Source organism: Lipotes vexillifer, unplaced genomic scaffold (assembly GCF_000442215.2).
Source record: "Lipotes vexillifer unplaced genomic scaffold, Lipotes_vexillifer_v1.1 scaffold508, whole genome shotgun sequence".
Lineage (NCBI taxonomy): Eukaryota > Metazoa > Chordata > Mammalia > Artiodactyla > Lipotidae > Lipotes > Lipotes vexillifer.
In genome coordinates, this window is record NW_006793099.1 from 287,274 (window position 1) to 306,823 (window position 19,550).

General features: G+C 39.2%; 1 protein-coding gene across 1 annotated transcript in view; it reads left to right on the top strand.

The window, feature by feature from the left end:
• TRHR (thyrotropin releasing hormone receptor) overlaps nt 1-18,037 on the top strand; it is a 49,356-nt gene extending 31,319 nt beyond the window's left edge. The window contains exon 3 of the mRNA XM_007466234.1: nt 17,502-18,037. Within this exon, the coding sequence (XP_007466296.1) occupies nt 17,502-17,909 (408 nt within the window). The 3' untranslated portion in view covers nt 17,910-18,037. The remainder of the gene's footprint in view (nt 1-17,501) is intronic.
• The last annotated feature ends 1,513 nt before the right edge of the window (nt 18,038-19,550 follow it).

A 19,550-nucleotide genomic window follows, 5' to 3' on the forward strand; every position in this document is an offset into this window, starting at 1 on the left:
CCGATCCTCTGTGCGGGAATCTCTCCGCTTTGCCCTCCGCACCCCTGTGGCTGCGCTGTCCTCCGCGGCTTCGAAGCTCCCCGCTCCGCCTCCCGCAGTCTCTGCCCGCGAAGGGGCTTCCTAGGGTGTGGAGACCTTTCCTCCTTCACAGCTCCCTCCCACTGGTGCAGGTGCCGTCCCTATTCTATTGTCTCTGTTTTTAATTAATTTTTTCTTTTGCCCTACCCAGATACGTGGGGAGTTTCTTGCCTTTTGGGAGGTCTGAGGTCTTCTGCCAGCATTCAGTAGGTGTTCTGTAGGAGTTGTTCCACATGTAGATGTATTTCTGGTGTATTTGTGGGGAGGAAGGTGATCTCCGCGTCTTACTCCTCCGCCATCTTTCCACCGCCCCCCAGGCCTCTTCATTTTTGTAAGAGAAAGTCTGACAACCTCTGTCTTCCCGAAAGAAGAGACAGTTGCCTTTTTAGGGACAGGATAAGAGAATTCCATTTTTTCGACGGCAGCTGGAGTGGTTAAAGAGCAGATTGGGACAAACTGCCTGGATCAAATCCCAGTTTTACCCTTTGTAAGTGGTATATGGGTTCCCTCATTTGTAAAATGGAGATGATAGTACCTTCCTCACAATACTATTGTTGAGATTAAATGAGCTAATGTGTAAATGAGGCACTTAGAACAGCACTTGATGCATAGTAAGTAATGAGTGTTTTCTATTATTAGTTACAAAAATACCTTTCGCTGTTCTAGCATTTGCTATGTCCCAAACCCTAGCATAAGCACTTGATCTACATCATCTCATGTTTCCATGCAAAAACCCTGGGAGGTAGGTAAAATTTCTTTCACCATTTCCCTGAAGAGAAAACTGAGACTCAGAAATAGTTTCAGTAGAGCCCAAAGTCTAACAATTGGTAAGTGGTGGGACCAGGATACCAGCACAGAGTGACTGTTGTAAAAGAAGTGTCTTTGACATTAGTAAATTAGGAGGGTTTGATATAAAATCCAAAGGACTGGCTTGCTTAGGGACAGGAGGACCAACTACCAATCAACATGTAAATGTACTTTCTCCGACTGGCTCCTATACTGGTTTCTGCAACACTTCTGACTTAATCACCCATGAGAGTGCATCATATCTTCTAGAAAAGTAGCTCCCAGGATTACTGAAAGTACAGTGTTAACATTACATTTTTTAGGTGATGTTTTTTAGAGAGGTAATGCTAACCATGACTCTGTCATAAGAGAAATCAGATTTTAAATCAAAACTTTGGTTCACAAGCTAAAAGCCAGCATTATTTGGTTTATATTTCTCATAAGCTCTGTTGATAATGAAATGAAGAACTTGAAAAAAATTAGTCATAAAATACAACAATAGTTTGAAATACATTATATGCCATTTGTTGTTTTATTTAAAGTGTTCAACTCTTCAGTTGGTTGGCAAACTACAGTCATGGGCCAAATCCTGTTCAACTGCTTATTTTTCTAAATAAAGTTTTAATGGAACAGAACCATGCCTGGTCATTTATGTGCTGTTTATGGCTGCTTTTGCATTACAATAGCCAGGTTAAGCAGTTGAGACAAAGACTATATGGCCCAAAAAAGCTAAAATATTTACTATCTTGCCCTTTATAGTAAAAGATTGCTGACCCCTGAACTATTCCTATTTAAGAGTTTGTAGGGCTTCCCTGGTGGCGCAGTGGTTGAGAGTCTGCCTGCCGATGCTGGGGACACGGGTTCGTGCCCCAGCCCGGGAAGATCCCACATGCCGTGGAGCGGCTGGGCCCGTGAGCCATGGCCGCAGAGCCTGCGCGTCCAGAGCCTGTGCTCCGCAACGGGAGAGGCCACAATGGTGAGAGGCCCGCGTACCACAAAAAAAAAAAAAAAAAAAAAAGAGTTTGTAAAAATATTATATACTTAGTACAGGCACTGGTAAATGACAGGTGTTCAAAAACAAATGATAAGTACATATTAAATAAATATGTTTGAATTCCATAAAATTGCTCAAAACAGAAAAGTTCAAGCTTATCACAGGCAGGCTAAGTTAGCAGCTAGTATATCCCCTGCCTTCACTTGACTCTGTATCTCCTAAAGAAAATGCTTTGCCTGTTACATGGGAGGATCCTTGATTTCAGTAGGCTCTAAAAATACAAATTTAAGATGCAGAGTGATAACTAGAAAAATAGTTTTCTACAGTTTCATGAGTGACAGAGAAGCCACAGATGACTAAATTTGACAGCAGCAGATAAGAACAGAACAAGAATGGCTATAAAGTGAGATTTATATCTTTTGGAGGCAAGCTTTGGTATATATTAACAGAGTACAGTCAACATCCAGTAATGGGAAATGAACTCAGAATAAATCATATTGAGTTAGCATCTCTTTAGCTCTTTACATTTCATAAGTTCTTCATAACAATCTATCCAACAATTCTTTATTTCTACAGACTATTCCCCAGAAATTTTTCTTCAACACAATTTCAGTCTGATCTATCATGACCCTTCTGGACACTGAATCTTTACACACTGATTTTAATTTTTAACTTCAAGCATTTTTTGATTCCAAACCTTGCCTCAGGGGCTAGAGATAAAAATGTGCACTACACATTATTCCCACCATCAAGATCTTATGTACCAGGAAAGAAAACAGACCCAAAATAAGAATGACATTTGCAATTAGGGCTGGAAGTATCAAACAATCACGTGGAATTCCATGGAGGGAGCAAAACTTAGAATAGCGTTAGTGAATTGTTTCTTCATTTGTACATTCATTTCTTTCCTGAACATTTATTGCACCTACTCGGTACCAGACCTTCCCGTTGTTCCTTGCATGTAAGGTAGAACAGGGATCTTCAAGGAGCCCTCATCATTCTAAGGACGAAAAAGAGACTATAAACAAAGAACCAAATGAAGCAACAGGATCTCTTCAGAATGTGATTATTAGTACAGAAGAAATAAACAGGAAGAGATGAAAGGAACTTAGAGAAGGGTTTATACCCACCACTCTCTATTTTTAGAGAGTACTGTTTTCATGTCCTCCTCGCAATTAATCTTCAAACACATATTTTCCTATATTAAATGCAAACACCAAGGCTCCAGAAAGCTTTGAATGGTAATGACTAGTGAAGCTAAAATTTCAAACCAGATCTTCTAAGACCCACATTTAACACATCAGAAAGTTAAATTCAGTGAAAATGCTGAATTTATGGCTTGCTGAAGGAAAGAAATGTATCTCCCCCATTTTTGGCTGTCTCTGTGGGTTCTTTTGGGACAGCTAGAAAATTAGCTCTGTAACTCCAGATGGACCCAAGCGCGGTACGGGCTGTCTCTCCAGGGACAGACACAGGTAGAGAAGGAGTTGGCTGCCTCCCAAGTGCTCTCAGCCCCATGATAAGGGACTTTGTCCATGACCTCTAGAAGCAAGACAACTAAATGCCCACTAAAAGTTTGGCAGCCCTGAGAGCGTTACTGCTATTTAAAGATTACCTCCCTTCCCCTCCATCATTCATACTCTACATCTTAAAATATTCTCATTGATTTCCCATCCCCTGGTGGGTGAGCAGCTGAGGGATCACTTGTCTGTATTACAGTCTACAGTGTCTCCCGTAAGAGGCCAGAGAAGCACAAGGGAGAGATGAGATTGGGAAATAGCTCCCTCAGAAAGGATCAGTATCTTCATAGATGTGTGATAGCCAGTAACCGGATTCCCAGCTCAGAGCCAGCCAAGATGCCTCATTCAGAATTTCTAAGGTCTCATTCCAATGAGAAAAATGATCAAAGGATCTAAACATACCCTAGGTACAAAGGTAAGGAAACCAAAGCAAGACTTATTAAGACAAGCTTTTCCACATGCTTAGCCATTCTCCAATAATTTACCTGGAAGAGAGAACACTCAGAAAAGACTAAATAGGACATTCAACCCACAGCAGATGAACTGCAGCATTGTTCCAGCGTGGCTCATGAAAGAATTCAGACTGACATTTCATTTTCTAAATTGAGATGTTATTATCATTTGAATCCCAGGTGTGCCAGCTGAGTTTTTCCCTTCCCAGCATGTTTCCAAATATCCTCCTCCTGTGAACAAGAAAACATCCAAGCCACAGGAAGGAAGCCTGCCTTTCATCGTGCACAGTAATCAGTCTCTGTAACCAGTACCGAAACCTCCACCCCACAATGGTTGCTAGTGTTGCAGCAAGTTTTGCATCTAATCCTCAAGTCCAGCTGCACATGTTACCTAGCACACAGCTGCTTTCTACTCTTAGCAGAAGAACGTGAAACCAGAAACATTCCAAAAATATGTTCTGTCTGGACTTAGTATTGCAGTATGAATGGGAATATCTTTGTTAGGTGCTGAGACATAAACACTGTGTTGAACTAAGAATGAGGCTTTCTTTTTTTTTTTTAACATCATCTTGGCCCTTTTTTCTAGTTGAAGTAAAAATTGAAGTAATTTACAATGTTGTGTTAGTTCTGGTGTACAGCAAAGTGATTCTGATAAATATATATATATTCTTTTTCATATTCTATTCCATTATGGTTTATTACAAGATATTGAATATAGTTCCCTGTGCTATACAGTAGAACCTTGTTGTTTATCTATGTTATATACAGTAGTTTATATCTGCTAATCCCAAACTCCTAATTTGTCCCTCCCCACCCCTTCCCCCTTTGGTAACCATAAAATTTGCTTTTTATGTCTGTGAGTCTATTTCTGTTTTGTCAGTAAATTCATTTGTATCATATTTTAGATTCCACATATAAGTGATAAATATGGTATTTGTCTTTCTCTGTCTGGCTTACTTCACTTAGTATCATAATCTCTAGGTCCATCCATGTTCCTGCAAATGGCATTATTTCATCCTTTTTTATGACTGATTAGTATTCCATTGTGTATATATAGCACATCTTCTTTATCCAATCATCTGTCATTGGACATTTAGGTTGCTTCCATGTCTTGGCTATTGTAAATAGTGCTGCTACGATCAATGGGGTGCATGTATCTTTTGGAATTAGAGTTTTTGTCTTTTCTGGGATTGCTGGATCATATGGTAACTCTATTTTTATTTTTTTGAGGAACCTCCGCACTGTTTTCCATAATGGCTGCACCAATTTACAATCCTACCAACAGTGTGGGAAGGTTCCCTTAAGAATTAGTTTTTCATCCTCCCTGCTCCCCTGCACATACAGCCTTCATCAATTCCAACCTTTAAGCAGCACGTTTTATGGGTTTTTTTTTTCTTTTTGGTTTTGCAAACTTCAGGAAAAAAGTATTTCTTCCCCAAATTCAAGGTATTATAGTAAGGAGGATAAGGAGACTTTGGAGTCAAATATACATGTTTATACATGTTTTTAAACTGTGACTTTATTCCTTAACGTATGACATTTCTCAGCATCAGTCTTACCTTTTGTAAAATGCAGATAAAGTAGGGCTGTCGTGAAGAAAATGCCAAGCACATTGTCTGGTACATAGTAAGTATTTCAGAAATCTTAATTCTCTTTCTCTCCTTCATCTACCAATTCCCATTGCTAGATTGGAATACCTTTCATTTTCATCCAGTTTTCTTCATTCTAGATTGAAACATGTTAAGAAATACTGCACAGTCCCCATCTAACACAGTTTCTCAGAGATTCTCAGAAAGTGAGGCTTATAGCCGGCCACTCAGGGTCTCTCTTACCCTGAGAGGTGTTGGTGTAATTTTACGCTGAACCCTAGCTCTACTAACTGGGACAGCTCAACATTCCATCACTTTTTCTAACTCTTCATGTGTCTGTGCCTCTGCCTGTCTTTGCTCTTGAAAGAAAGTACAAGCTTTGAGGGTTCATCCCACATCAGAGTTGGGTGCAGAGCTCTGCCCATTTCCCACAAGAAGTGACTCACACTTGGTATTTTTGGTGACGCTCAGTGATTATTCTGGAGACCTGGACGTGGCACAACAGAAGGGTCACATCATCTTCTGCACAGAAATATGCCACCCTGTTACTTCAGCTCTCATCTGTGCTCTTGTATCTTACCAACAGCAGTGGCCACTTGTGGCTCTACTGGCACATGAAGCCCCCCTGGGACACAGAGTCCAGGTTTCTGTCCCCACATCGTCTCACTCAAGAAACAGCTCTGCTGGACAAGTCCACCTTCCTCAACACCCCTAGAATTGTGAAAAAAATTTTTTTCAATTTCACTGGATATACCACACTTACAAATTTATACTTGAAAAATCTTGTTTCACCATTTTTTTCACTTAATCACTACTTCTGCTTCCTCAGCATCACCAAATACAACCACAGTCTCTCTACTGTGAACCTCTGCTAACATTTTTATGGACCTTTTTAATCAGAGTAGAGCCCAGAAAACACTTCAGAATTCTTGCCAGAATGGCTATTCTGAATAGAACATCTAGATATAGTACTTGACAGGTGGAGTCAAGAACCCATGCATTAGCATCCCTGTGTGGCTTCTTGTGAAGAAATCTATAAGTAATCCACAACACAGGATATGACACTCCACAATCTCTCCACCATGAATCACCACTCAGCCTTTATTCACTCTTATTATACTTTAACTGACTTTGAGTTGATTCCAAGCCCTTTTCTGGCCCCATCATTAATTTTTAAATCCCGTCAATGATCTCACACCAGGATATGAAGCACCCCACATTGATTATAACTGTCTTTTTTAAACTGTCTGTGCAGATACTAAGTCAGAACAAAGCAGAACAAGCTGAAAGTGGAAAATTCCAGAGCACCCCAATCAGTGTAGAAGCCTGGCTAAATTCAGATTTATATAATTGTCTAGTCAAGTTTTTCCTTCAGTTGGCTCAACTGATGTAACAAAATACAAGAGGTCATCGATCACACTGATCATAGGTCATCTGGGAGCAAAATATTCCCGGTAACAGAACACTTTGCTAATATGCAGCAATGCAGGAGAACGTGGATAGTCTCCAACCACAGAATGTATTGTCACCCTTCAAAAAGTGGCATTAGATGATTAAAGGCTAACTTTTATATCCATTAACCAACAAACTGTGTCCAGAAGGATGTACACTTCTGAAAATGGGGATATTGCAGTCAGAAGTGCAAGAACTAGAGCACTTCGCTAATTTAAAGAGCCCTGCACCCACACAGACCTCCACAATTACATTTTAACATTTGCAAAAAAATAAGTATTTACCCCATAATAATTCAACTGTTAATTGAACACTTATTATATCACAGGCATGCATACAAAGGCCTTCTCCCAACCTGTTATGCAATCCTACAAAAGTTAGTTGTTCATTTACTTTGTTCATGAAGCCAAAAACAGAGCTTTAGCATTATAGAATGTGGGATCCAATGTTGATAAAGAGCCTCTTTACAAACTGAAGTTAGCCTAAGATGCTCTTGATGATCACTCATAAAAGTGGTAAATAGGGGCTTCCCTGGTGGCACAGTGGTTGAGAAGGGACACAGGTTCGTGTCCCGGTCCAGGAAGATCCCACATGCCGTGGAGCGGCTGGGCCCGTGAGCCGTGGCCGCTGGGCCTGTGCAAAAAAAAGTGGTAAATATTCTTTGAGTACATTTACTGACGTGGTTGTCACTTCCTGTAATATGGCTTTGCCTTTTTAGTTCTAAGAAAGCTTTTTCAGATTGCCCTGAAATTTAGATATTCTGCCCCTAAATGACAGCCAAAGGTTTGCATGGGCCTTGGTACATTTTATTAAGTAATTTTTGTCTGGCTATTCTTTTTAAATCTTCTATAAATTCAGTTTTTAAATTGACAGTACTCCTGAAAAAGGATTTAATTATTTGCTTTCTTCTCAAACTGATACCTCTCTACATTTCTATAACTCCATGTCTTCAACAATATTTCAGTTATAATGAACTTTATTTTTTTTAATTTAATTTTATTTATTTTATTTTTGGCTGCATTGGGTCTTCATTGCTGCACACGGGCTTTCTCTAGTTGCAGCGAGCAGGGGCTACTCTTCGTTGCAGTGTGTGGGCTTCTCATTGTGGTGGCTTCTCTTGTTGCAGAGCATGGGCTCTAGGCACGCGGGCTTCAGTAGTTGCGGCATGTGGGCTCAGTAATTGTGGCTCATGGGCTCTAAGCACAGGCTCAGTAGTTGTGGCGCTCGGGCTTAGTTGCTCCGCGGCATGTGGGATCTTCCCGGACCAGGGCTCGAACCGTGTCCCCTGCATTGGCAGGCGGATTCTTGACCACTGTGCCACCTGGGAAGCCCTATAATGAACTTTAAAAAAGAAATAATAGTAGGTCTGGAAACCAGCGTCCTGGGTCTAGAGATGCACTGTGCTCTTAGATAGCTACAGGAAATTAATATAAATTCTAGTAATTTCTTCAGCACTTCAAGAAACTGCATCACCTCTCTGAATGCAGCAATTAAGATGATTACCAACAATCACTGTGATTGGGAACTGAATCTCTTCCTATGGTTCATCAGCATCTTGAGGGATACATATGCTCCCGGTGTTATTTCCCTTTGCCTGGCCTTATAATCCCCAAATAACAAAATCCCATTATGTGAAAATGACCACAAACATGTCTGAATATTGTGTTACCATTAATAACTTATAAGTTCAATTTTCTCAGAATGTTCAAACTGGAGAGACTTTTGAGAGGAATCCACATTGTGTATTTACTGACTCGGAATATGAGGTTCAGACATAAGTCATGTGACCTGCCCAGTCTCCTCAGAACTCAGAGGTGGATTGTGGAACCAAGATGCTGGACACCAATTCCAGCTCCTTCTATACCCACTGCACTTTGTCCCTCACTAACATACAGAAGGACTATGCCACAGCATTTATCTCCCAGGGGAGAATGTCCAGATAATAGCAGGACCCATGACCAGGCACAGGGTTTTCTTCTGAATCATATATAGAATCAAAACTCAATTTTTTTTTCTGAATCAGTACAAGAATTCCAACTAAATTTCCCAGAGTACTGAGGTATCAACCATTCCCCATGACCTCCTAGGCAGACTAATAAACCAATCTCTGATAATTAATCAAAATGTCCTCAGATTCTATGTAAGCAGATCCTCATAAATGGCATACTATTAATTGAGCTGTAACCCAAAACAGAAGTTTCCATTTTATTTTTTTATTCCATTTTATTTTTTATTCCATTTTATTACTTTCACATTTTTTTTTTTTTTTTTTTTTTTTTTTTCACGGGCCTCTCACTGCGTGGCCTCTTTCCCATTGCGGAGCACAGGCTCCGGATGCACAGGCTCAGCAGCCATGGCTCACGGACCCAGCTGCTCCGCGGCATGTGGGATCTTTCCAGACCGGGGCAAGAACCCGTGTCCCCTGCATCGGCAGGCGGACTCTCAACCACTGTGCCACCAGGGAAGCCCTACTTTCACATTTTAAATTTTGTTTGTTTTTTCCCTAGGAAATTGGTATGAAGGATTCCTTTCTGCCTTGATATGACAATTTTCTTCTCCCTAATCAGTACTTTCTAAATGTAACACTCCAATTTGGGGCAAAAAATCATATGTGATTCCAGGGCTACCAAGGATTCCTGCCGATAATGTTATCCTTTCCAAATACTCCAAAAACATTTTTTTATTGGAGTATAGTTGATTCACAATGTTGTGTTAGTTTCTGCTGTACAGCAAAGTGAATCAGTTATACATATATATATCTCCACTCTTTTTTAGATTCTTTTCCCATATAGGTCATTACTGAGTACTGAGTTCACTGTGCTATACAGTAGGTCCTTATTAATTATCTATTTTATATATAGTAGTGTGTATATGTCAATCCCAATCTCCCAATTTATCCCTCCCCCCACATCCCCCCAGTAGCCATGTTTGTTTTTTTTTACATCTGTGACTCTATTTCTGTTTTATAAATAATTTAATTTGTACCATTTTTTTAGATTCCACATATAAGTGATATCATATATTTGTCTTTCTGTGTCTGACTTACTTCACTCAGTATGACAATATCTAGGTCCATCCATGTTGTTGCAAATGGCATTATTTCATTCTTTCTTATGACTAATATTCCATTGCATATATGTTACAGCAAATTTGAAGGCTTCAGCTTACCATATATGTTGATTTTTGTAATTATCTAGAAAGAAAACTAGACTTAGAGTTGACAGACCTTAGTTCAATAACTAGCTTTGCTATTTATATGTGAGCTGTATGACCTTATTTCTCTGCTTCTCTGAGCTGTTTCCATTCATCAGTGAGATGGGAATAATAACACCTGTCCTACAGATCTCACTGGGACATGAACAGAAAATGGTTTAAGGACAATGAAAGTACTTTGTTAATTCCAAGGAATTAAACAATTAACTGCTCTCAGGACTCCATTCAGGATTCAGGGTATTGACAAGAAAGTGGCATTTTCTCCCAGATTATCTTGACTGCTTAGATCAAGTGTGGCTAAGAACAAAAAAAGAAAAGAAAAGAAAAGCAGATATTGAAAAAGTAATTTTGTGTCTACACTTGAGAAGAGGCCAGCCACACCACTTGGGCACTGGACTCTGTTCCCTATTCAAGAACATAGTTCTTCCAATTGTCTTCTTTCTCTTTCTCCTGGATCATAAGATTTCCCCTCTCTATGGGGATTGTTCCCTAAGCAAACAAACATGCTGTGATGTCTCTCATCTCTAGAAAAATAGACTCTTCATCCCCCTCTGGCAGCCCTTCTGCTTTTCTACTGCTTTTCCCAGAAAAACTCAAAAGATATGTTTATAATCACTATCCACTTTTCCCATCTGCTCTTGAACCCACTCTAAACAGGCTTGCCTGATAAATTAAAGTTTTCATTTGTATAAATAAATAATGCTTTTCTCCAAAACTACTCATTTCCTCTTATTCATGCTATTCTGTCTTGTAGCTGTTCTCCAAGTTACAAGAGTACCCTAAGAGGGTTGTCCCAACTATTTTAGTTTTGTCTTTTTATCTTTCTTGAGTCCTGATCTGTAAAATCAGTTAGTACTTTTTACTAGGCATTATTGTAATAATTATCAGAATTATTTCAGAATTACATCAAATAGTAAATGTTTAATATTCTTGAATACTTTGTAACTTAAAAAGCAATATGCAACCCAGAAATTCCACTCTTACTTATAGACCCAAGAAAAATAAAAACATACATGCACACAAAAACTTGTACACCAATGTTCATAACAGTATTATTCATTATAGGCAAAAAGTCGAAACCACCCAAATGAGTGGATAAATAAAATGTGGTATATACATAGGATGGAATGTTATTCAGCAATTAAAAGAAATGAAGTGCTGATATAAGTCGCAACATGGATGAACGTTAAAAACATTACACTAAGTGAAAGACACTAGTCATACACAAAAGACTGCATGATTCCAATTGTATGAGATATTCAGATAGGCAAATCTATGGAAACATAAAGTACATTAGTGGTTGCCTAGGGCTGGGGGAGGTGAACAGTGACTGCTCATGGGTATAGGGTTTCTATTCAGGATGATGAAAATGTCCTAAAATTAGATTGTGGTAATGTTTGCGCACATTAGTATATCTGTTTTAGTATATCTGTGGATATACTAAAAACACCTGAATTGAACACTTTAAGTGGGTGAACTTAATTATATGTAAATTATATCTCAATAAAACAATGTACGAGGTTAACATCATTAGTCATAAGTCAAGTTGATAGCCTGCGCCCCTGATATGTTGTGTTGAAAATGGCAGTTCACCTCTGTGGCCTTCCTCCAAGAAGTCCATAACTTCATTGTAACCATGAGGAAAACATCATCCAAACTCAAGTTGAAAGACATTCTATAAAATGCCTAACCAGTTCTCCTCAAAACTATCAAGACCATCAAACATAAGGAAAGTTAGAGAAACTGTCACAGCCCAGAGGAACCTGAGAAGATGTAATGACTAAGTATAATGTGGTATGCTGAATGGGATCCTGGAACAAAAAAAGGGCACTAGAGAAAAACTAATGAAATCCGAATAAAGTATGGAGTTAACTAATTCTGTATAAGAATAGTCATTAATTGTGACAAAGAAATGCACCATACTAGTGTAAGGTCTTAGTGATAGGGAGACTTTGGTGTAGGGTATTTGGAAACTCTCTGTATTAACTTTGCAACTTTTCTATAAATCTAACACTATCTTTTTAAAGGTTATATACAAACGTTAGCTAATAGTTTTAGAACTTGTAGTAAAAGTCGTAGTACTAGTACTAGAGATAGTAGTTAGTAAAACGAGGTTCCTCAGCAGCCTAGAATAGAGAAACTAGTTAGCCTCTGGTTTTTCACAGACAGCACACATATGCAAAGTTGAGCTTGTGTCCACTCAGGGAAATGTAATCTCAACCTTAACAGTCAGATAGACATCTACCCAGTTCATGTCTTTTTAAAAAAAAGACATTTTCATCATCCTGAATAGAAACCCTATACCCATGAGCAGTCACTGTTCACCTCCCCCAGCCCTAGGCAACCACTAATGTACTTTATGTTTCCATAGATTTGCCTATCTGAATATCTCATACAATTGGAATCATGCAGTCTTTTGTGTATGACTAGTGTCTTTCACTTAGTGTAATGTTTTTAACGTTCATCCATGTTGCGACTTATATCAGCACTTCATTTCTTTTAATTGCTGAATAACATTCCATCCTATGTATATACCACATTTTATTTATCCACTCATTTGGGTGGTTTCGACTTTTTGCCTATAATGATTTTTAAAAAAACTTTTTTTTTTTAAATTTTTAAAGGAAGAAAAGAAATCCTTGACTAGGGTCTTTATCTAGAGATTTTATAGATTACAAAATGATGTTTTGAGGACTGAATTAAACTCTCTTGTGAGAACTATATGGCACTTATTCCACATAATTAAATATCATAAAGAGTAAAATATATATAGTAGGGCTTGATTCTATAGTTTCCCGCTGATACGAAAAAGATAACCCTTCACCATGGTGGCCAAGGACAGAGGCCTGCCCACCTTAGACCCTCCTGTTCCCACCCTGCTCTTCTCAGCCATTTCTGTAAGCAGTTTCTCCAGCTGAACACTATGGGTTTTTCTGTTTTTTTTGTTTTTTGTTTTTTTGCAGTACGTGGGCCTCTCACTGCTGTGGCCTCTCCTGTTGCGGAGCACAGGCTCCGACACGCAGGCTCAGCGGCCATGGCTCACGGGCCCAGCCGCTCCGCGACACGTGGGATCCTCCCGGACCGGGGCACAAACCCGTGTCCCCTGCATCGGCAGGCAGACCCTCAACCACTGCGCCACCAGGGAAGCCCTGAACACTGTGTTTTAATCAACTGATTTTTGTGACCTCTTTTCATTGCCCTCAATATACTCTGCATAAATGGCTGCCTACTTCTTCGTTGACTTTTAAGCTCCATGGAGCTGACCCTTTTAGGACTCAACATTCTACATCCCCTTTGGCAGCTGCATCTCCCCTTCTGCCCTAGCAGAAGGAATGCCAAGCACCCCACAGAAAATGATGGATTTTGTTATGATTTCCACAAGCTTCCTAGAGAAAAGAGATCTCTCCACTTCTTTCCATGGTCTGCAGTTAGAACTTGCACACTAAATTACTTCTGGTCTTCATGCTATGCCCCACTATCTCATGCCTCCAGATTGTCACACGCACCCAGTCTCTGCAGTAACACTTGTCCTGCCTCTCCTTGTCTTCAGATTTTGGCTTAACTATCACTAAGACCAAATCCTCACTCAACAGTCCTCCACCTCAAGTCCAGATCAGGGGCTCTCATTGACTGGTGGGAATGCCAATGAATCTCCTAGAGTAAATGGGTACATTAATTCCTTCCCAATCAAAAATATATGGTTATATATATATATATATATATATATATATATATATATATATGGAAAGATTATTTTCCCCTAAAGATTGTTTCATGCTGTTTCTCAAAGACCTTTAGGTCCTGGGACAGAGGCTTCTGTAAATAAGCAATCTTGCAACTCATTGTGTGTCCCATGCACTTCCCCAGTAAAAATGTCAATGCCTAAAATCAATGGCCCAATGATATTTTCAAATTTGCATTTTTGTCACTTATTTGGAACCACAACAGAAACAAAACTTCAGCAACCAACAGTGAAATTAATTGGGTATGAAAGACAATCTCTAGGACATTTCCTTTCTAGGTATTTGCTCCTGTGTTAAGAACGATTAAAATCCAAACTATGGCTACACCAAAAACTTGGGAACATTTTAGAAAGTGATTAAGCTCAATCAAAGATATTTGGAATTAACTAAAAATAATTATGAGTGAGATTAAATGTATTCTCTATTATCCCACTGGAGACATATTTTCCTCTGGGACAGTCTTAGAAACATCACTGCATTTGTTTTATTTTAACACCTCCTTAACATTTAAAAAATGTATATTTCAAACAAAAAGCTGAAGTATATTAAGGACTCATTTTACTAATTAACCAATCTCTATTTAAAAGGGATTTTTAATATTAAAAAATTAAGTGTTTACAAAAATCCTCTAACAATATGTTGGAGTATTAAAACCCAGAAAAGGAATACTCGAGGAATGGTGTCCCCTCCAGGATGGAGTATGGAGTGAATAGGGGGCAGCTCCAAGGGAACCAGATTCATGAAGCCTCCCCTTCTCTGCAGGTGGAGTAAGTTAATCCTTCCTCAGAACCCTGGACTCATACATCACAAGGCACATATCATAGTCTGCTTATCTTTAATGTATAAAGTCAGTGACTTCACAATGCATTGATATAAGCAACATGAAAAGAGGAGAGAGCCTTACTGTTTGAATCCCCAACATCTAGAACAGTCCCTAGGATATAGCAAGGGCTTAATAAATGTTCACTGAATGAAAAAAATAAAACAGAAAAGGATCATGATTACATATTTTGAAATAATTCTTTCCATGCCTGAATTTATTCAACCTTAATTGAGGGCTGTCTTATGTCACATACTGTATTCAATACCCGAGGAAAGAGAAATGAATAAACTTTACTCACGTCCTGAAGAAGCTCACCATCTATTGGACAGGTGGACAAATGTAACTCATTGCAATCAAAAGTTTGGGAAGTGATGCCAAAGTATGCATGGGGGCCTGTGGAAGCGCATGGCAGAGATACTAACCTAGAAACAGATTGTTTTTCTTTGAGACAATGAAAGTTGCCCCCTTACATTAAGTAAAAAGAGGTAGGTAGGTATTATATGTGAATTCAGTGTTTCATCTGAAAATAGTAGGGAAAAATAAACAGATAAAATTCAACCTTTAAGTTCAGAAATTAAGCAGCAATAAGTATGTTGAAATTATACTTAGAAGAGATTAAATGTTTTTGGCAACCATGTGGGAGTAACACGGAAGAAATATCATTAATGAAAATGCAAAAGACTTTCACAGGGAGAGCAAAGTATAAAGGAAAGAGTATGGGCTTTGGCTTAAGCAGACTTAGTGCGAATCATGGCTGTCACTTACTAGCCATGTGTCTTTAGACAAATCACATATATTCTTTAAACCTCAATTTCTTCATAGGCAAAAGAGAACCAATACTAGCTTACACACAGAGTTATTAAAAGCATTAAATAAGATTATGTTTATATATCTTTATGATGGGCCATTATAAAGACTCAAATGTGATGCTAGCAATCCAATTGTAAATCAAACCAGGGGCTCAAATATAAGATGCTTAGTCCTTGGCAAGGAGTGAGAGGATGTTGGTAAGTGTGAATCAGTGACCTGATATCAGAGAACCTGGAGTACAAGGCAGTGGAAACAGGCAGGGATGTGAGTGATGATGATGATGATGAAGATGATAATTACTATGGCTCCTTCCAAAGCTCAGAGTATTTATCACTGAATTAAGCCTTTAGACTCCTAGGATCAATTAAAGTATTTACTCATAATCTTGAAAGTCAGCTTTGAAAAAGCAGGCTTCCATTAACCTCTTGTCTGAATAGATCCTCTTTATCTCTGAAAGAAGTCAAGAATCTCTGAAATGTTTTACTTGGTATTAGATGAACCAATGTGAAAATCATATCTTCCCACTGAACAACTTCCCTAACCCAGTAAGCCAAATATAAAATGTAATTATCCTACACGTGGTGAGTCAGAAGGACAGTGAACAGTGGTCACTCAGGGAACGGTGAGTGAGGTAGAGCTGGAGGGCATGGGGCACATTCTTAGAGGGTAGGAAGGACTTCAAGAAAGTGATCAAATGGCCCTGGAAGCAGAGCAAACACAGTAGCTTGAGAGTAGGTGGATAGATAGCTCATAGGTGCCATTGCAAAGAAGTTGTAGGAGTTGTTCAAAAAAAGATAGTAGTGGTTCAAAAAACGATAAAGGCTATGTGTGTCCCTAAGTGAGAAGTCTTACAGCAAATGATATGAGCCACGGAAGAAGGCAGTTACTATAGAATAACAGCAAGAGGGTAGCATTACCCCCACGATGTGGGATTCATGGGGAGTTCCTGGGGTGGACAAGATATGGTTAAGGGTAGCACAGAGCCCCAGTATCAGAAGGAGTGCTATGAGGGGAACGGAAGGTATTCTAACACAGGAGAGCAAGATGGATTCTATTATCAGGATTAAGTACAAGGAGCTGAATTTATAGTAGATACTAATGACAGAGTGGGTATCTAGCTGTGGAATCCTTATTTCTACATTAAAGAACTTTTAAAAGCCCTGTGTAAAAACAGGATCTCTCTCAATGCCAGAACAAGATAGAGGCTGGTGGAGAGGCTTTAGGAAGACAGCTGAGAGCTTGGGAAGGGTGAAAGAGGAAGTATCAGTTCCTTCTATTTGCCGTAGTTTTCAAGTTCAGAACATCTAGAAAGTCTGGGCTGAGGAAGCTGAAATTTGTCAAACTCTGTAAGAGACTATAGATAACTGAAAACTTATTTTAAAGTATGTAAAGTGTTGCTGTTGAAGGAAAGGTGAGTAAAGATGGAATTAGACCCTAGGTGTTCTAGTGTTTACCGCAGACACTTTTGGTGCCCTGGGTCACATTCTCTTAGACAGACTGTGGTTTCACCCATGATTTCATGGCTATTGTGGATGGTTCCTGCTTGCTGAGAACACTGCACTACAGGTATCCAATGTCCCCTGATTGTCTCTCCTCTTCTCCGCCTCAAGGTTCTGTCTAAAGCCCCTAGGAGTTTCCAGGTAGGTAAAACTTGGAAGTACCGTGCATTTAAAGCCCCTAAGGCACCTCCTAACAAAGGGGAGATGGCAGCCAGTAGATAAATGCCTCAGCTTCCCTGTCTCTGGACAGATGATCCCGAAATGCATTACTTGATCCACAGTTGCCCACAGTGGGAGTTGTCTCAAAAACACACCCTATTTTGGCTTTTCCTCCTCTCTCACACTCTCTTCTATGCCTTTAATCCTGCTTCCTGGGTTCATCTCCCAAATACTGTAAACTGCCTGCACTTAAGTTCCTTGTCTCAGACTACATCTTGGGAACTAAACGCTGGAGGAGGGCAGAGACGGAGTCGTTTTATTTTCATGTTTTGGTTCTGTTTTGTTTTAATTTGTGTTTGCTTTGCATTTCTGTTTCTCCATAGGTCACCAAGATGCTGGCAGTGGTTGTCATTCTGTTTGCCCTTTTATGGATGCCCTACAGAACCCTTGTGGTTGTCAACTCATTTCTCTCCAGCCCTTTCCAAGAAAATTGGTTCTTGCTCTTTTGCAGAATTTGCATTTATCTCAACAGTGCCATCAACCCAGTGATTTACAATCTCATGTCCCAGAAATTCCGTGCAGCCTTCAGAAAGCTCTGCAACTGTAAGCAGAAGCCAGTGGAGAAACCGGCTAACTACAGTGTGGCCCTCAATTACAGCGTCATCAAGGAGTCAGATCATTTCAGCACAGAGCTTGATGACATCACTGTCACTGACACTTACTTGTCTGCCACGAAAGTGTCTTTTGATGACACCTGCTTGGCTTCTGAAATAACCATTAGCCAAAGTTAATTCATGAAGTAGAAGAAAATGGATGATAAAGAAAATGAGAATCTGTGCAGTTATCAACCCAAGAGAGGAAACAGCCAATACTGGTATGTGACGACAGAGCAGATAAAGTCCTCGCCAGTGCTCTAACACTACTGCCCCAAGACACTTTAACCCACTAGAATGATTCACAGCTTCCTTCTCGTATCAAGAAAATGTATATCATAGAAAAACTGAGCAGATCTGTGAAAGACCCAAATGGTGGAAATTTTCCATTTAATTTGAGACTGTATTTTCTGGGGCTGTGAAGTTTAGATAAAATCTAGACATCAGTTTACCTTATTCAAAATAACTTTATAAAATGTATTTTCTCACCCCTCCCAAATTATTTATACATGTGGTAATTTGGCAACATGAAAATGTTTAATGTTTTCATTTAGCATTTCATTTTAATAAAGTACAGTGCTATTTTCATGAATATTTGAAACTACAGGGAAAAATAGAAAAAAATTTGAGGAGTAAAAATGAGATTTCAGACAAATATATTCACCATATGAAAAAAAAGTCATAATGCTTATAAAATTCTGAGTTGATTTTTTTTTTTTTTTTTTTTTTTGCGGTACGCGGGCCTCTCACTGTTGTGGCCTCTCCCGTTGCGGAGCACAGGCTCCGGACGCGCAGGCTCAGCGGCCATGGCTCACGGGCCCAGCCGCTCCGCGGCATGTGGGATCCTCCCGGACCGGGGCACGAACCCGCGTCCCCTGCATTGGCAGGCGGACTCTCAACCACTGCACCACCAGAGAAGCCCTGAGTTGATTTTTATATCTTACGAAGTGTAGCTGGTGAGTCACCATTCAACTTTAATGTAAATAGCCAAACCCCAAAATAGCCAAAATTACTAATTGAGAAGACATGTAGATTTGATATTTAGTTAAATCCAGCTCTGTACTCTGCAAGGCATCTAAATGATGGGTGAGACAGGAGAAATATCAAGATTAAATAACTGTGAAGATACATACTAACATATAATTAATATTGAAAAGTAGCCAAGACAGGACCAAGTATTCAAAATAAGGTTTTACTTCTTCCTCTAAGACTTTTAAGGAAGAAAATCCTATTTGAGCATTTGAGAAGAAAATCCTATAAACTACTGAGCCATGTCAAGCAAATCCTTCTAGCTGAATCTAGCTAAAAGTCTGAAACATTCTCCAAAGCTTAGTTGCTATTCTAAGTCAGCCAAAGGCTGACTATTACACTTCCAGCTGAAGACTCCCCACTGAGCATTGTAGTCTATGGATTTCAACTTGTCTGCAAGTGTCTTTCCTTCCTGCCTGCTTGTCATTTGTAGGTTCTCTCTTTTTTTTTTTTTAAATGCTTGTGACATTTTGTTTACAGATTCGAAATCAAAGCAATGCAAAATTTTGTTGGCTTTATTTCCAGTAGAGCTAAAACTAATTTCATCTCATTATTATTATCTCTTTATAGTTATGATTAAGGCCTGCTCTTCTATTGCAGTGATTATTAGAGAGTTGTGAATGTGAATCTGTCAGCTCCTACTTTAATCCCTTTCAATTGACTCACCTACTAAGATTTGGCCAAGTGTAAAAATCGTCCTTGGTGTTTGTTCAGTAATAACTGACTTTTTTTTTTTTTTTTTTTTTCGGT